At 62.3% G+C, this 17,712-nt stretch overlaps 1 protein-coding gene across 5 annotated transcripts in view; it reads right to left on the minus strand.

Moving 5' to 3' along the window:
• Positions 1-17,712, minus strand: part of LOC111156469 (kinesin family member 1A) — a 66,577-nt gene that overhangs the window by 30,767 nt on the left and 18,098 nt on the right. For 2 of the 5 annotated variants that reach the window (XM_022517660.1, XM_022517725.1), the window contains exons 10-25: positions 16,957-17,032; positions 15,183-15,261; positions 14,309-14,451; positions 13,852-13,878; positions 12,486-12,619; positions 11,462-11,541; positions 11,075-11,150; positions 9,075-9,154; positions 8,667-8,773; positions 7,766-7,849; positions 7,063-7,243; positions 6,911-6,983; positions 6,646-6,739; positions 5,516-5,664; positions 5,003-5,181; positions 3,309-3,446 (exon numbers count right to left, since the gene is read on the minus strand). In XM_022517660.1, coding sequence (XP_022373368.1) covers positions 3,309-3,446; positions 5,003-5,181; positions 5,516-5,664; positions 6,646-6,739; positions 6,911-6,983; positions 7,063-7,243; positions 7,766-7,849; positions 8,667-8,773; positions 9,075-9,154; positions 11,075-11,150; positions 11,462-11,541; positions 12,486-12,619; positions 13,852-13,878; positions 14,309-14,451; positions 15,183-15,261; positions 16,957-17,032 — 1,700 coding nt within the window. Of the gene's footprint in view, positions 1-2,459; positions 2,733-3,308; positions 3,447-5,002; positions 5,182-5,515; positions 5,665-6,645; positions 6,740-6,910; positions 6,984-7,062; positions 7,244-7,765; positions 7,850-8,666; positions 8,774-9,074; positions 9,155-11,074; positions 11,151-11,461; positions 11,542-12,485; positions 12,698-13,851; positions 13,879-14,308; positions 14,452-15,182; positions 15,262-16,956; positions 17,033-17,712 lie in introns of all 5 variants that reach the window. The other 3 variants (XM_022517434.1, XM_022517516.1, XM_022517586.1) reach the window with 3 other exon arrangements.

Genomic DNA, 17,712 nt, shown 5'->3' on the forward strand with positions numbered 1-17,712 from the left:
ATAAGTGCCAGAAAGTCTGACATCAGCCCCAGCCACCAAGGGCCAGAACTGCCCAGTGCTGCCCGGAGGGCCCCTGCCAGCCAGAGCCCACCCACTGCACACAGATGGGCTCATAGCCTCACCGGTGACGGTTCTGGCTGATCGGCCCTGTGCTCAAGGCACTGAGCTGGGAGCTGAGGGACTGGCCACACCAGCCCAGGGGACACAGTGTGGACCCAAAATAGGTCAGCATTGTTCCACAGAGTCTGGAATGCTTCCCTTGGGTGGTCCCCCTCCCACTCCCCTGCCCTCCTTCCCTGCACCCTCCATCCCTGGCAGCCAGCCCCTCACCCTCCTCCCTGCAGCTCCCGGGCCGTCCAGCTTCTGCAAGCAGTGCTCCTGGCCAGGAGGATTATCAGTGGTGGGGGGCGGACCAGAGTCCCCAGACCCCGTTCCTCTGCCTGGGTCAACCCATTCCACCTCCCCACTTCACCTGACACCCCAGACCCCCAGAGGGAGAGGCCACTGGGGGGCTAACCCTGGCCACGGGCAAGGAGCCCAGGGTTCAGATGTGGGAGGCCCACGCCGGAAGGGGGCGCTCATCCACGGGGGAGGGCACCTTGAAGCAGGCTGAAACCCGCCCGGAGAGAGAGGAGGCGGCAGAGCACAGAGCCAGGGCTGCGTGTGGCGGGAGGGGAGGAGGCGGGGCTAACCACGAGGCTGGTGAGGTGCAGAGACGCATGCTGGGGCCAGGAAAGCCTTTCCGAAGGGAGACAGGAGTGGGCACCCCAATTCTGCTTAAGCTTTGGCGAGAGAGCCAGCAGCTACCAGAAGGATTAAAGGGAACCAAAGATGGGGTCCTTCTCAGGGCCTGGCCTGCACAGCTGCCGCGCGGGAGAAGCCAATTCTTGCCAAACCAAAAAGATGGGGACGTTTCCAAATGAAGCCCCTCACAGACCGCCCGCCGTGGGGGACTGGCCTCTCACTGATGACTTTCGTTTGGTTTGCTTGTTTTGTAACATCTCAGATCCACAGAGGGGGAAAACGTTGGAAGGACCCAGCTCTTTCTGGCTGAGACTGCAGAGCCCACACCCCGTTTCTCCCGGTGCCCTCACTCCCCTGCGCCCTGAGCCCACTCCTATCTGACAGTGGAGCGACTCCCGGGCCCACAACCCAGGGCTTTCTAGAGGCCTGCGTGGAGCTGGCCCCCGGGGCTTCAGCCCCCTGTCAGGCTCAGGGAGGCCCAGACGCGGGGCATCTCTGAGGGAGAGAGCCCACATTTGCATCCAGGAGGCCAGCATGTCACTCCCACGGAAAACCGGTCAGAATAAATCTGACATACACCCACGGGAGCCTTCTTCCTTCCAAGAGAAGTCAGGGTGGGGGGGCTTTCGCTCCGGGGTCTGCACCCAAGGGCTCCCTGTGTGAACCTCCTAATCTGGGGCCAGCCTCAGCCTTCAGTTTCCAGGCCTGGTGCTCCAAGGTCAAGACCTGCAAAGGCTCCCACTGGCTTAGCCCAAGGAAACGATCTCAGACTCAGAGAAGGTCACCGTTGAAACCATCTTAGGCTTTTCATATGTTCCTCAAATCTAAATGCAGTTGTCCCATGAGCCAAACATCCTACCACTGCAGCTGGGTTTCTAGAGTTTTCCTTCTCCTGTTTTGCTCCCATTCCACGGTCATAAAACCATTAATGGCAGCTGCCTCTGCCCAATCTGCCAGCAAGGTCTGGGGTGCCCCGGGGCCTCTGCTCCATCTCCTGACCTTGGCTTCCCTCTTCTGTCCAGAAACTGTAACGGGCTGTCTCTGTAAAGGGCACTTCCCAAGAAGCGTGGGCCCTGTGTGCTGTGTCTCTCCAGGATAGCCTGGAGGTGAGGAGGAACGAAATGTCCTCACCTTTGGACGGAGAAAGGCTCGGGCAGAGGCAGGGTCCACTGGGCCCCAGGCTTGCGAAGTAGACCGGCCCCTGCCTGAGCGCCAGCTCTTCCTTCCTGACCTCCAGGAAGGTCTCCTCCGGCTTCTGCTCCTTCTCCCAGAGGGTGTGGCAGGGAGAGCAAACTGGGAGCCACCCCCTCTGGGGCAACAGCAGAAGGAGACTGAGGGGAGTGAAGCCGCCTCAGCGGGAGGTGCGTGCCAAGACGCAAACCCCCACTCTCCCAGATGCCTCCACGGACTCTCTCCCAGGGATCTACAGCCTGTCTGCTGGAGGAGCTCCACCCACTTGGAGCCGGAGGGCCGTGCTCTGGGTGCATGGCCCCTTCCGTGACTGGGACCCTAACTGTCCCCACTGGGCATACTCCAGGATGGCCAGGAGCCCTCTCGCTCCCTCACGCACTCTGCTCGGGGAGGCCAGCCCCGCGGACTGCCTTGGCCTGGGGGTCCGGGGAGCTGCCCTGGAGGCGGTCGAATTGTGCCCACAGCAGTGCTCCTGCGTAAAAGAGCTGGTTCCTTCCCAGCATGCCGTCCTCGACCTCACCAACCTTCCTACTAAACTGAACAGGGGGGGCCGGTCGTAAAACGGGTCCCGGCCGTCGCACAGCGCGTGCTCCGGAAAGACGTCGTCCTCCAGGTCCTCCTCCTCCTCCTCCTCCTCCTCCTCCTCCTCCTCCTCCTCCCCCACGCTCTGCTCCTCGGCAGGCTCGGTGGCGTCGGAGTCGGGGCTCGAGAAGGTGGGGGAGGGGGTGAGAGCAGCCATGCGCTCGCTCATGCATGTGTTGAGAAGAGGGTAGCTGTTGCAGCCAGAGATGACTGAACTGAGGTTAGTACGACAAGACAGAGAGAAGTTAACACCAGCTACTCGCAGGGACGGACGGGGGGGGGGGGGGGGGGGGGGGGGGGCTTCTGTTCAAAACCAAACACACAAACCATCTGGAATGTTGCTTCAAAAGACAAGAGAACCAAAGTGCACCCCGTCCCCAGGCTTGGAGAGAAACCGCACATGTGGTCAGTGGAAGGCTACGGAAAGTTCTGGAAAGCACCTGCTGGCATGATCCTGGCCAGGTGTGGCTGAGGTTGTGTGAGGACCGGGTGACTCACATTCACACCCGTGGACACATGCAACCTGGCGGCCATAGCCCCTGGTGGCAATGCCGAGACCCCCTCCCCTCCTGGTCTCCCAAATTACAGGGCCCACTGGCCTGTGGACAAGAATGGCTGGGGAGGTGCCTCAGACCCAGGAAGGACGAGGACAGGGGAGTCAGGGTGAAAAAGGGCCTCTTGCTGGGGTCCCCCAGCCAGGGGTCTCGGCCTTGGGAGGAGGCCCATTCCCTGCCCCCACCACCTTCTCTCTCTCTCTCTCTCTCAGCCCAGGGAGGGAAGGAGGCGCCCACCTGCCCACCAGCCGGAACCAGGGAAAGCGGTCGTAGAAGGGGTCTCCGCCAGTCACCACGTTGTCACAGTCCTCAATGACACTGGAGGGCACCTCCGCCGCCCGGTCGTACATCTCCCGCATCAGGTCCAGGCGCTGCCTGGGGAGGAGGGGGTAACAGAGGTCACCATGGGTGGAGCGTGGGGCAGGCCATGCCTCCCACCGGGCCAGCAGGCTCCACCCAGCTCTGGCCGCAGCTCGAGGCTCAGTGTGATTTGGTGACGGAGCCTCCTCACTCCTCAAACTCAGTCAACCGTGAGCAAATTCCAAGTGAGCACGCGAGGCACCACTAAATGGCCTCAACGCTGACCCAGGGACAGCGAGGCAATGTGAGTAGGCAGACCGGGCCTGGAATGGGAGGCAAGGGGACCGAGAAGGCCCGCCAAAGCCCAGGTAGGGCAGCTTGGGGTGGGGGATCGTGTCGCCAGGCCCTTAGAACCCAAGGGAACGAAGGGCAGATTGGTGATCGGATGTAGTCATAGAAAATATTTTTAAAATGATTATCCCCAGAAAAACCAACACATTGTAGAAGAAAGAGAATGCAGTCATTTCCCCCTAGAACTCGGGAGTGACAGGAATGTGGTGCTCGTCCTCACGCGAGTCCCAGCATGGCCCCAAGGACAGTGGGAAGGGGCTATGAGCATGGGCGCTGGCTCGCACGAGTCAGGGGAGCACACGTCCCTGCGTGTGTCCGCATGTGAACAAGCCATACCAGAGAGGAAGGTGTGCGAGTGTGAGTGTGGAGGGGTGCGTGTGGTTGGGTCTGGGGAGGACTGAGAGCATGGATTAATGACATCTTCTGTTCTCTGTAGCTGACGACATCGTGATATCCCTGGGGCCTGCCAGTTGGGTCAGCCCGCGAACAACACATGGGTGAGCCAACCTGTCACACACAAACCAACCCACCCGCCCTTACCTCGCTCACACACCAGAGCAGCACCCTTGCCCAAAATCTCCCGACAGTCAGGCACATGGCAGCCTGGGCAGCCCTGTGCCCAGACCCCACCAGGATAGCTCCAAGTGGCCAGTTCCCGTGGATGGCCCTGCCCGCCGAGGCCTTGCCCAACTCTGCTCCTTCTCCCTCCTTATGCCCGGAGCCCTCCCACCGGCACGGCCCCTGCCTCTGTGCAGAGCCCCTACACCCAGGGGACCACAGCAGCATCAGACTTTCCTCTGATGGCATTGACCTCTGTCTCGCTCAATCTCTCTCCAGATCGAGTCTCACATTACAGCGAGCACGTGGGGAGCACGGAGGTGGGGCTGTGAAAGACGCCTCTCACAGCGACAGCTGCATGCCCCCGTCCGACCCCTCCAGGTCCCTCCGAGCCCCTCTGCCATCCTGCCTGGGATCCCTTGGGTCCTGAGGTGGAGAGGCACCCCGCTGAGCTCTTCTGAGAGCCCAGCTTGGCTCTGGAGACTCCCCACCCACCTCTCGGGGCCTGCTTTGACGGTGCTGGCCCCACGCAGCCCCCACTGCAGCACCGTGAGCCTCATCCCCCGTTTCCTCCATGAAAGCCCACTGAACCTCACCACTGCGTTGGCAAAGGGAGAAGGCAACTTCTATAACCACACTTTTCCTTCAGATTGTAAAAGCCATTGCAGCAGGAGAAACATCCCCCTCGACATAGGAGCTCAGAGGGTGTGCCCCCCCCACACCTGAGCTTCTCCAGCGTCCAGTAGTGGGTGGCCCCATTCTTCTGGTCCTGGACCTCCACGGCCACAATGGTGCGGGGGAAGGGGCGAGTCTCCCGGTCTTTGGCGGCCTCCGGAGGCAGCAGATCCGGTGGCAGCGGGGAGTAGAGAGTGTCCGTGAGGAGGACGAATTGGAACTGGACCTGCAGCAGGGGGGAGGATGGCGGACGTCAGCCCTTCAGTGGATGGAGGCCAGGCCCCAGAGCGCTTCCTTCCCACCTCTAGGCTGCACTGGAGCCTTCTGAACGGCAGCCGGAGAGAAAGTTGCTCCTGCTCCTCAGTGCTCCCTGAGCCTGAGGCCACACACCCGCCCGGGTCTGTCCCGGGGCCTCCCTCTCCCTGCCCCCCACCCCCGCTCTCAGGGCCCCAGGTCAGGGGTGGGAGCTGTACCCTCTCCCAGGGGGCAGGGATGCTCAGCACTGGGTCCCCCCTGTGTGCATGTGGCCACGGCGAGCGGGCAGTGGGGCAGGAGCCCACCTTCTTCTTGAGCTCAACACTGATGGCATTGGCCTCCTTGAGGAAGATGGCGTTGCCCCACAGCAGGTCCCGCAGTGACGTGAACTGGTACCACTTCCACTTGCGGAAAGCCCAAAGCGCCAGCTCACATTCTCTCTCAGTCCACTGGACTGTGGGGAGAGGTGTGGGCAATCGTTGCAGAAAGGCCACACACCCCACTCTGGCCACAACCCGGGGTTCTGTGTCTGGACCCCCAGTGTCACACTGACTGTTCCCAGCGCTCAGAAAGAAGGAAACCGGTGGGAAGGTCTGCCCCAGGGAATGGCCTGAAAGGCCCAATGGGCCCCAGAGCCACAGCACTCGGAGAGGCCGTCAAGCTCAGAGAGGGCCGTGGCAGCGCCCTTACAGACATGGGGGGCCCCTCGCAGGGGCAGGTGCCCGTGGGAGGACGGCAGGAGGGCTAACCGGGGCTCAGCCTCATGCCCTGTCTCAACTCACATGTTTCTGCCCCCCAGGCCCACAGGAGGAAGGACGCGGGGACACCAGGACGGGCCTGTCTGGGGTCCCAGGCTCGGCCCCTCTCACCCAGTGCCCCTGCCCCGAGGGAAGAAGCCTCATCGGATAAATGGCTCCACACAAGGGCATGCCAAGGTCACGTCTGCACAAAGGTACTGACCAGCTGACCGCGGGCCAAGCTGGACATGAACCCCGGGTCTTTTTCTGCCCCTTCTGCCCCGCCGGTGGCCCCCCTCATGCCCACAGCGGCTGAGTTCAGCAGGTGGGCCACCGGAGTTAACGCTCAGAAAGGGAGTCCTGAGGTGAGGAGCAGTGACCGGGTCCCGGATAAGAGCACCAGCCTCGTGCTGGCAGGATGGGAGAGCAGAAGCCGCACCCTGCCCACACCACCTCCCCACCATCCAGGCTGTTCCCGCCGAGACTGGCCTGAGTGCCAGGGCCCAGCTGCCTCCCTGCCGCAGCCCAGCCCCTGCTCCCCAATCCTGCTGCCATGGGCACCTCCCAGCGACAAGGAGGCCTCTCCTCAGGTTGGGCCAGGGGGCCCAGGGCAAAGGTGTGGAGCAGCATGGGGGCTCCTCTTGTCCGAGACCCCTCCCCAGCCCAAGCCCACGCCCCATCCACTGAGAGCCTCTCACCTTCATCCTCGGGCTCCTCCTCCTCCTCGTTCACCTCGGGGTAGTACCTGGAGTCCATCTGCCTCTGCAGGGCCTCCAGCTTGCTCTCGTAGTCCTGGCCACGGGAGAAACCCTGTGGACCCACGCGGGGACCAGACCCCGTCCCCGCCCTCCCGCCTGGGCCTCCCTCGTGGGCCCCAGGGCCTGCACCACAATGACGGCTGGCTGAGCGGGGACCCCGGCTCCCCACCCTGCCCCTGGCCCAGGGCCCAGTGGCCGCCCTCACCAGCCTCTGCTGCTCTAGCAGGTACGTGGCCTCCTCCCGCTCCCGGCGGTACTGGTCCTCCAGCTCCTGGAGTCTGCAAGAGCGGGATGGGGTGAGCACGCACAGGGGGATGAGCGGCAGGATGGGCGCAGGGACCCTGGTCTGGGCCTCACCTCTGCTCCATCTCCTGCTTCATGTCAATGCCCTGCTTCTCCAGCAGCTCTCGCTGCGCGAAGGCCCAGTCCACGGGCCCGGCGGGCGTCTCCGCACAGGGCGTGCGCTCCCGCTCCTGCCTCGCCTGCTCAGGGTGGTTGAACCGGAACACGTGGCTCTTTCCCATGATGATGCGGTTTCCTGGGGGACAGAAGCCAGGTTGGCAATGGGGTGGGGGGCTGTCCCCTGGGGGTGGCTTCCAGGGATGGGGGCAGGGAGGAAGAGGGGATAGCGGAGCACACGCGCTTCCTCCGGCTGGCCCACCCCAGGGCGCTGCCAGGAGCCACCCCAGGTCCCCACTCTGGACCCGCCAGCCACCTGCCCCGTGGCCCAAGACCTCGCTGTCTCCCCAAATCCACGTCCTCTGTGCCTCCCCATACAGCAGCCAGCGATGTCTGCTAAACAGTCCTGGCACTTTTCCAACAGACAGTCCTTTCCCTACCTGATAGGGGCCACTGCCCTGGCCATCCTGACCCCGTGCCCTGTCCGTGGACATTCCTCCACCCCCGGGGGCTGTGCTCAGGCCCCTCCTGCAGTGTGGGTTCGAGGGTCCTTCCCTGCCCACCTACCTCCCCAGCTGCTGGAGCATGACAGGAGCCAACCTGTGTGTGCCCGGGGCCCCCCAGAATAGATGTGTTCACTAGGTCAGCAGTATAGCCATACCTGACCGCAGGATACTGGGCTCTGTGACTTTCTTGCCATTGACATAAGTGTCTGCACCCTCACAGGGCTCCAGGGTCACCACGGCTATAGGACAGACAGGGGAAGGCTAAGAGGAGGACTGTGAGGGACTGTCATTCCGGGTGGTTGTGCCCTCTCTGACCACATGCGTGGCTCGGCTCACCCAACCACCCAGGTGCGGCCCCCATCAGGCCTGTCCCCTCCCTGCTAGCTGCAAAGCCCGACAGCTGGCAGACAATACCTTGTTTGGGCCCCACAGGAGGGCCGCACCTCCCACACAGACGAGGAAGGAGATGCCCGATGGAGGGGGCGCGTGTGCGCAAGTCAGAGAACCGGGGGGCCATCAGGGTCTCCAGGTGGGCATGGATGGGAGACAGTGGCTGGCCTGTCCCCAGGAGTCCCAGAGCCCCCTGGAGCTTAGAGTCCACCCACCCAGAGGAGGGCAGGCTTTGGGGACAGCATTCTGGGAGAGCCAATGTCCCCAACACTGATTAAGGCAGTGACCCTGAAGTGTCCTGGTCACAGTGGGCTGCGGGCCAGATGCTTGTCAGGGAGGACACCTGGTGCTGGGGGAGCGTGGGGCCTGTGATGGCACAAGGACACAGCAGGGGCCTCCCCAAGAGGACCATGTCCAAGACAGGCAGTGGGGACAGAGGTGGGCAGGCCAGCTGGGTAGTGGACAGACGGCAGCTCCAAACCCAACAGGAAAGTGGGGTCTAGAAGTAGCTCTCCACACTAGATCTAGGCTCATTCCCACAGCTTACTATCCTCCTGCCCAGGGAGACCCCCAGCCCACTCTGGGGGCAGGGAGGGGGCTCCTGGGTCTACAGCTCAGCACTCAGAGCCCCAGTTCCCTGGAGCCACTTCCCCAGGGCTGAGATACCTTCACTGCCCCCTCGGGAGTCGCTCCGGAAGATGCAGTGCTCCTCCTTGATGAAATGCCCACTCAGGACAATGTCCTGCCGTCTCTCTGCATCCTCACGGCCCACTCTGCAGAGGAGGGGGGCGCAGTCAGCACTGGCCGGACCCAGTGCATCCAGGCAGCCACCCCCGGGCCCACCCCTGCCCCCCCACAGGGGAGCCTGGCTGGACTCCGTCGGGAAATGCCCAGGGTGCATGCGAGCAGGCCAAAGGGGACGCCCCAGACACAGCCCGGCCTGGAGAGCCCCGTGGCACAGAGTGGCCCCAGCCTTGTGTCCATGCTTGTTAGCGTGGGCAGACAGTAGCGTTCCAGAAGACACCAGGCTCAGCAGCCCCTCTGTGGGGGAAGCCTGAGCCCCGCGAGCCCCACCTGGTTATCCCGTCCTTGATGTAGTACAAGAGGCACTCAGACATCAGTGGGTCCTCATTCAGGTTGACCAGATGTGGTGTCTGGGGAGAGAGGAGCCCGGTTACCTCTCCTGGGGAGGCATGGGGGCCCAGCACTGACCACCCACCTGATCTCTCTCTCCTCGGGGGCCAGACCACCACCAGCCTGAAGTTGCCTCATGGGGACAGTGTCCTCCTAGCCTGACTTCCCTGAGGAGGGGCCCGGGGAGCTCAGAACCTATGTGGGAGGCACTCAGGGGGAGTTGGGAGCCCAGGGAGGTGCTGGGGGCTGTGGGGGGCTCTTGGGTCTGTAGGGTGCATGCTGGGTCCCGCAGGGACAAAGGCATCAGGCTCTGGGTCTGTTCCTCCACCCTAAAGGGAGCTATGGGACTCCATTCAAACTGAAGCACCCAGGAGCTGAGAGACCCAGTGATCTGTGAGTCCAGAAGGATTAGGGTGCTGCTGGGGAGGGATCTGACCTGCAGGCCGAGGAGCAGAGGCTATGAAAGAAGTCCCTTCAGGCCCCCCAGCTCGGCCCCCTCCCATCCGCCAGCCCCCCAGCTCAGGCCCCCTCCCATCCACGGGTGTACCCAAGATGACCAACCTGTCTGAGCACTGCCCTCAGTCACCTGCCCCTTCCTGGGCAACCCCACAGGCTTCACCCACTGGGGCCCTAGACATACTTCCTGAACTCAGGAATGCCACCCCACACTGTGTCCCAGGCCGGGGTCCTGCAACCCAGTGGAAGCTAGGACAGCTTCCTTAGCTTCCCATTGGGCACCTTAGAATAAGCAGCCTCCACACAAAGCTCCAAGTCCCCCAGTGCGCCACCACCAGTCTGCAGGACTGTGACCGTCCCCATGTTATCGGACACTGGGGACAACCATCCCAGCCACCCTTTCTCCTAAGCAATGAGAGCTGTGCTCGCCAGAGTCCCAAGAACGCCCTCTAAGGAAGAGGTATCCTCAGATGCCCCCAGGGCAGTGCCCAGACCAGGGCCAACTGACCCAAGAGGGAATACTATTGCCTCTGCCACCAACGGCAAGCCTCCAGGGTGCAGATGTCCCGAGGCCATGTGCCCCAACAGCTCTGTACACCAGCCCTGGGGTACGCCCTCCAGGAAGGGGCAGGGGCTGAGAGCCCAGGAACAGTCCATCCCAAGTGAAAACTACAGGCCGATCCCAAAGGGCTATGAAGCAGCCTATCACCTGCCCCCCAGCCTGCTCCAAGTGCGGAGCCTGCCCACACGGCCCCCTACTGTCCCCAGGCCTTAGCTCCATGGCCTGGAGCTCACAGGGCAGAAGCAGCCTGAGGAGCCCAGCCCCGCACCTAGGGAGTGGCCACCGGGCTGATGAATGTATCACCCAGCACGCGCACTTCCCTCCCCATGGTGTCTCCAGTGGCACGGAGGGCACTCCACATGCCTCTGGCTTCAGGTCCTGGCAACACAGAAGCCCTCTGTCCCAAACAACACCTGGGGGGAAAGCCAGCCACAACAAAGCTGCTCTAGGGCAGGCAGGCCCAGAGAGCCGAGCTACGGTCAGAGTAGGCTATCACCACCTCCTTGGAGGCTTCCCAGCTTGAAACTTGGCTCCTAAGAGGTCTAAGGGTCTGGCACTCTTTGGGGGAATGGGGGTCCTGGGTCCTAGAATTATCAAAGAGACTTTTCCCCAAATGCTCATGCTACAGCCATCTGAACTGCCAAAGGGGTTGGCTCTCGGCTCCACGTGAGGCCCCACTGACAGCACCAGGTCTGCAGAGCGAGCTGGGACGGGAGAGGAAGAGTCCCAGCTGGGACAGCCAGACCCCACTCTGGCTGAGCTCCAAGAGGGCAGTGCTGCCCACCGTCCTGGCTAGCACAGGCTCCGGCAGGTCTGCACCCCCCATCCTTCCAGCGGTACCCTCCTGGGCTGAGCGGGGGTGGGTCCCAACCCTGGTCTGTCCGAGTTAGGACCGCACCCCAGAACTAGAACCAGCACTTACCTTTTTGGGAGAGAACACCCCCAGGGTGCCGCCGTCCTCCCTCATGGCCACGCCCATCTCGGCCAGCAGGGCTTCCCTGAAGGGACAGTGTCTGGGTCAGCCTGAGCCTCAAGGCTGCAGGATCCTCACTCCCAACTGACCCATCCACTGAGCAGGAGCTGGTGAGGCTCTGGCCCTTTGGCCCAGGGGCACCCCATTGGTCCACGATCGCCTGGAGAAAACTGTCACCTGACCAGGGATCAGGTCAATGGGGCCATCAGCGATGGGGGCATAGGGGGGAGTCTCTGGTGAGAGGACACAAGCCTGTCCCCCGCTGGGACACAGCCACCCCCAGGAGCAGGAGCCCAGGGCTGGGGTGCTGGAGTCCTCAGTTTCCCCACTGCCCACCTCTCCATCCGGATGGCTTCCGTGCGTCGCAGCTTCTCCTCCCATGTCTCATTGAGCTCGGCGATGATCTTCTCCGTCTCCTGGGCAGTGGGACAGAGCAGAGTGAGGCTGGGGGTCTGAGGTGGGAGCAGACAGAGGCCCGGCTGCCAGGCAAAGGTCTGCAGGGCACCGGGGCCCCAATTCCCAGGTCTGTCTAGCCAGCACAATGCCTGAAATGTCAAGGGCTGAAGGACTAATGTATCCACAGACACAAGTCTCTTCTGTGGACACAGCCAGACAATAAAGAAAAAAGGCAAAATAAACCTGGAGAAAAAGAAACACATATACATGTAAGGACCCTGAGAGACATGTAAGACACTGAGACACACGTGGGGCCACAGAGAGACACACAGGACATTGAGAGACATGCGGGGACACAGAGAGACACACAGGACACTGACAGACGTGTGGGACACTGAGAGACACTCAGAGACACAGAGAGACACATGGGACACTGAGACTGGTTCTGAGGCACAGATGTCCCTTGGCCACTGCCGGGACGCAGACGACAAGCACTTCCAACATCAGACCCAGCTCCTGGTTTCCTTCCCAGCCCCACACCCCAGTGGGTCCTGCACCCCAGGGTCCCCCACACACCTGGTACCCCCCACCAAGCCACAGTCCAGCCTCTGTGTGTCTGCCTGCTAAGTCAGCCCCACCCCGTACAGCCCAGCACCCCGCAGTCATTTACTAAAGGAATGACAAGCCCCTCAACTAAAAGCCAGCCGGCCGCCCGCAGGGCCACAGGTGTGAGCACAGAGCACAGGGAGGGAGCACAGAAGCCCCTGGGACCCATCTGCCCTTCTCAGCACATGCAGCCTCTTGGTGCTGGATGGCAGACCCACATGCGCTCTGTTCCCGCCGGTACAGCCCACTGTGCCTCCAGGCAAGTCTACCCGGCGCTGTCAGCACACCCCTTCCAGGATCCCAGGCCCCTCAGGACGGGACACTGCCCCCTCCCCACCCCCGATGGCCACGCCCTCACCTTCAGCCTCTCGATGGCCTCCTCACTGCCCGGGGCAAACAAGATGCGCTCGTGCAGGCTGGACACGGAGGCGGCACGGCTGGACAGGGCCGAGAGCGAGGACGAGGGGCTCATGCCCACCAGGGCATTGGTCACTGTGGAGAGATTGTCAGGGGCTGTACTCAACTCCGCCCCGCCACGGTTACGGTTATTGTTCTCAAGGTCGGACATGTCTACGGGAGGAAGGGGAGGGGAGGGCGGGCAGACATATGGGAGGGAGAGAAAAGAAAGACCAAGTTGGGAAAAAGCCAGAGGTGGGTGAAGAGAGGCAGGAAACAGAAAGCAGCAGCAGGTGCAGCCGGGGGCCCAGCGCCGGACAAGCACATGCGGGGCTGCCACCGCCTCCCCGCCGGAGGACCCAGCCCCCAGAGCCCTCCCAGCACCCCGGCGGCAGCAGGGCACCCCCTCGAGCTCCTCTCTACCTCCCCACCCTGCCCAGACCGGTGGCCTTCCAGCAGTCTCTGCACCCCCACCGGGTCTCCTTCCCTTGGCTGTCGCTGCCCTGTGGCCCTCCTGCACCCAGGGCCCTGACACTTGGCCTCATCCTCTCTGCCATGCTTCGGGGACCATGCTGCGCTAGCTGTCTGGCCCCACTGAGCACAGGGATTGGCCCCAAGGACACCTTGGAGGAGAGATGCACTGTGGGACTCCGAAAGGGCCCCTGCTCCTCCACCCTGGAGAGCCTGCTCTGGCTGCCCCAGGGTTCCATGCCCCCCAAGACCTGGGACTTGGGGTTAGGACAACCCCCCCGGCAGAAGCAGGCACGCAACAGAGCAGCAGCAAACGTAGGACAGCACGGGGCGCTAGGGAGAACGAAGGTGTCCTGTGCCCCTGGGTCAGGGAGGCCCCAAACCGCAGGCCCATGCCACAGGGAACCAGACCCAAGGCCAAAGGAACACAGGCTGGGAGGCCCTGGCAGCATTCTCATTTGGCACTTCCCGGGGAACGGGCTTTGTGGTGTGGGGGGCCCGAGGGAGTCTGGAGCTGGGAGCCAGGGGGCAGACCCGGCCTCCTGAGGCCCCCCAGGGCTCCCCACCCTCAGGCACTAGCTACCGGGCTGAGTTTCCCAGGCCTCTGGGAGGACAGGCTGGGCTCAGCCACTTAGGCCTCCCTGTGGCCTTGGTTTTCCGTACAGACATGGGCTGAGCCAGGAGCCTAGGTGCACCAGGCAGGGTGCCCGCATCTACCAAGACACCTATTGCCCAGCCCCTGAAAGGGTTGGAATGGCAGAGAAGGGCTGGGCAGCTGCCTCCCCGCCGTGCTGCCCTACACCCCGCGGAGCAGGGACAGAAGCAAGGAAACAGGGAGCAGCAAGGGGGATACACACATTTGGGTCCTCCGGGCACAGTGTTGGCTACGGGGAGGGGAGGAGTGGGGAAGGGAGGAAACACAGAGAAACAGAAGAACAGGTTTGTCTCCAGAGGGCCTGAGGCCCACCCATCACAGGCCAGGCACCAGGCTGGGAGGCAGGGGTCTTCAGCGGACACCCGGGGACCGCGGCCTCCCCAGCACCCCCAGTACGCCAATGTGGCTTCCAGGGAAACCGTCTGCGGCCTGCTTGGGCCAGCACCAGACCCAAACCATGCTGTCCACCCCGGCCGAGGCCAAAACCGCAGCCTCCCCCCGAGGTGGCTTGCCCAGGGACTCAGAGCTGGGCTGGGATTCAGGTCCATGCCATGAGGGCAGCCGGACTGGCCCCCAGCCAGCCAACAGGTGGCTGTCCCGAGGAGGGAGGCCACCCCGGCCTGCCCGCCCCACCTAGGACAGGTGGCCCAGACACTCACTGTCGGTGATGTCCCCGAGACCCTGGGCATACAGCAGGTCCCGCAGCCGCGTCACCTCGTCCTTCAGCTCACGGATCAGCTTGTTGTTCGGGTCCTCATTGATGACGGCGTTACAGCGGATCTGTTTGGCCCGGTCGGCATACCTGGACGGCCAAGGGAGCTGTGGGCTGTGCCCGCGGCCAGCAGGCCCAAGGGGGCCCAGAGCCCTACCCAGGGCAGAGCCACGGTGGGGAGGACCTCAGAGCAGGTCACCCCACCTGGAGCCAATGGGGCCATTGGCCAGAGCCCTACAGGGGGGTCACCTAGCCCTGCCCCACATTTGGGGGGACTGAGTCACCAGGAGGAGCAGAGATGGGGGTACCTCTCTGTGAGGCGGAGCCTTCGCACCTGGACCTGTTCTCCCCGGGGCAGAGGGGGCAAGTCTGACAGCTGGGGGAATGTGACGACGCCCACGTGTGTGTGTGTTTTGCCCGTGCACTCCAAAGTGTCACCAATATGTGCAAGTACCTACATACGGACCCACACCCCTTCATCCTTTTACAGTTGGTGGCATGTGACCCGGTCAGCCGAGCAGCCTCCTTCAGGGCCAGCGCCCAAGCTGCCCGCCCTGCTGCCAGAGGGACCCTTGGAACACACCCTTGTGCCTTTGCTCCTTAAAGACCTGGTTTGGTACCTGGTCCTGGGCCCTCGGACCCACGGGTGGTGGGAAGGGAACGGGCCCATGAAGACCCAGGTGCCCCCAGCAGCCACTGGAGCCTCAAGGAGCCCCAGATGAGGTGACCCCCCCGAAGTGGTGCCTCTGACTCAGGGAGAGAGGGATCCATGCCCTCCTGGAGCCAGGCCGGGTCCAGGGCCCACTCACTCCAGAACACACCTCAGCGTGCTCAGGGTCTCGTCGTAGTTGATGTCTGCGGGGCTCAGGGCCGCGACCATCGCCGTCCTTGAGTTCCCGCCTGTGGAAAGAAGGCCAGGTCGTGAGGGGGCCTCTCTCCCCCGTCTGCTCCTACCTTTGCAGCTGGGGAAGCCAAGGCCCAGATGGGTAAACCAAGCCATGGTCCACTGTGTGAACAGGGGATCTGGCCTGCACCACTGCAGAGGGGAGCCCAGTCATTTTTCTCCTAGAGTGTGCTTTTCTCACATTTGTGGCTACTTCACAACAGCCAGGCCCCCTCCCCATAACGAGAGGGGACTGGGGCCGACTTTACGGCATTTCCTGCAATGTCGGGATAATTTCCTTTTTTTTTTCTTTTTAAGATTTTATTTATTTATTTGACAGACAGAGATCACAAGCAGGCAGAGAGGCAGGCAGGGAGAGAGAGGAAGGGAAGCAGGCTCCCCGCTGAGTAGAGAGCCCGATGTGGGGCTCGATCCCAGGACCCTGGGATCATGACCTGAGCCGAAAGCAGAGGCTTTAACCCACTGAGCCACCCAGGCGCCCCTGTCGGGATAATTTCTTTAGAAATTTAACATTCATTTCAATTCAAGATGCAACGATTTCTTTCATTTTTATCTTCCTCGTTCGGAATATATTTTTTAATATTTCATGTCCAAGTCCTGGCCCAGGGCGGCACGGAGCCTGGTGTCCGGTAGCGCACTGCGTGAGGAAATGGACGTTTCAGCTTCAGCTCTAAGGTTGATGGATCACTCGAAGGCTCAGAATGTGGGGAGCCCTGGGCAGGGGCTGCGGGCTGGTCAGCAGCCAGGGCACCCCTCAGGGATGTGTGTCCTAGGAGCCATGTTCCCAGGGTGTGGCCCCCACACGAACTGCGAGGTGACAGTGTGAAGGGCTTGGGGTGCAATGCCACACCAGGTGCCAGACTGGACTACACGGGGGGTTCCCCTGGCCCTACCCTGGAGCTGGGCCTGGTTGTGGCTCTTGGCAGAAGCGTCCATCCGGTCCATGTCTCCAGTGAAGGACCACATTCCTAAGACACTCCCATCCACCCTCAGGGGGACCCCAGGAGCCTTCAGGAGGCCTGACATGGCACCCGTCGCTAGCCTGAGCAGAGATCAGCCAGGCTGGTTCTGGGGTGCTGGGTCAGCCAGCTGGGGCTCCTATACCGTGGTCACGAAGCTAAGGAAGGCTATGGGGCCCACCTGGTCTGCCTTACACTCACCAGGTCAGCCCAAGACTCAGTTTACCTTCCTGGGCGTCAGCCTCCCAATCTGTGAACATAGCCAGGGAGGACCCCCGAGGTTATTCTTGGGAGGAAAGGGATCAGTATTGGGATCCTTCAGGCTCCATCTCCCTATCTGTGTCTTAGGGGCTCAGAACTCAGGGAGACAGGGTGACAGATGCCACCAACCAAAAACCCAGCAAGCAAGCAGGTCTCCCGGAATCACTGAGTCCCAGCAAGGAGTAGCACTTGGTCTGGGTGTCACAGGCTTGAAGCAGGAGCCCCAACATAGGTGTATGTGTTCTGTGGCCCTCTGGGCCATCCTGCTTCCCCACACTTGCTCTCGTTAGCCCTTTGCTGGCCACCAGCCTTGGCCCTCCAGAAGGATCCCCCAGGTTTGCCTCAGCCTAGGCCCAGAAAGAGTGAGAGGCCTCCTGCTGGTCAGACACCCCTTCTTGGGAGGGAAGGCAGGACAATGGCTCAGGGCAGAAGTTAGAACCCTAGGGACAGGTGAACCCGAAGAGTCCTCACCCAGGTTTTCTCGGAGGAGCCAGGTCAGCACAGAATCTCTGTATGGAATGAAATCTGTCTTCTTCTTTTTCTTGTTCTGTGAGGGAAGAATATTCCAGGTCAACCCTGAGCCCGCTGGAGGGGAAGCCAGGGTCTGTGGGGTGGGTCCCCAAAGCCAAAGGCTGCTGTGGAGGGCAGGGCTAGGCCAGTCCTCAAGGCCTCTCCCCACCTGCCCCATACGGTGCTACCCCCAGCCGCCCACACTCAGGGCCAGAACCAGACTTGCTGTCCCATCCCCTCAGGTTCTCCCTAGCCCATCCCGTCGCACGTCTGGGCCACACAGCCGGACAGAGCCATTGCCTTCCCTCCACTCTGTCAGAAGAATGGACCTGAGCCCATCGCCCCCTCCTCAAGCAGCACTGTTGGTTCTGCTGACTAAAAAGAAAAGGTCCCACCTCACCTCTCTCTCTCCACATGGAACTCACCTTCCCTCCCCTGCAGTCCAGGCACAGACCCCTTCGTTAGAACCTGCTCCCCCACCCCTCCCCTCAGGATGAAGCAGCCTCTGCTGGCTGCTAGGAACCATTGCTCCTTACAGACACGACTAATGGACTGACCGAAGGAGTCCACTGATCATGGATACTCAGCTTCCAGTGTCACCTAGTTCTTGTAGACAGTTGCTTAAAAGTATTTGTTGAGCACCCACAGGGGCAGCAGACATGGCACCTGCCCCCCCAGACTCCCCACCTGGGGCGACGCACACAGGGGCTTCCATGA

This window comes from Enhydra lutris, unplaced genomic scaffold (genome assembly GCF_002288905.1).
Source record: "Enhydra lutris kenyoni isolate GAN:26980312 unplaced genomic scaffold, ASM228890v2 scaffoldscaffold1, whole genome shotgun sequence".
Classification (NCBI taxonomy): Eukaryota; Metazoa; Chordata; class Mammalia; order Carnivora; family Mustelidae; genus Enhydra; species Enhydra lutris.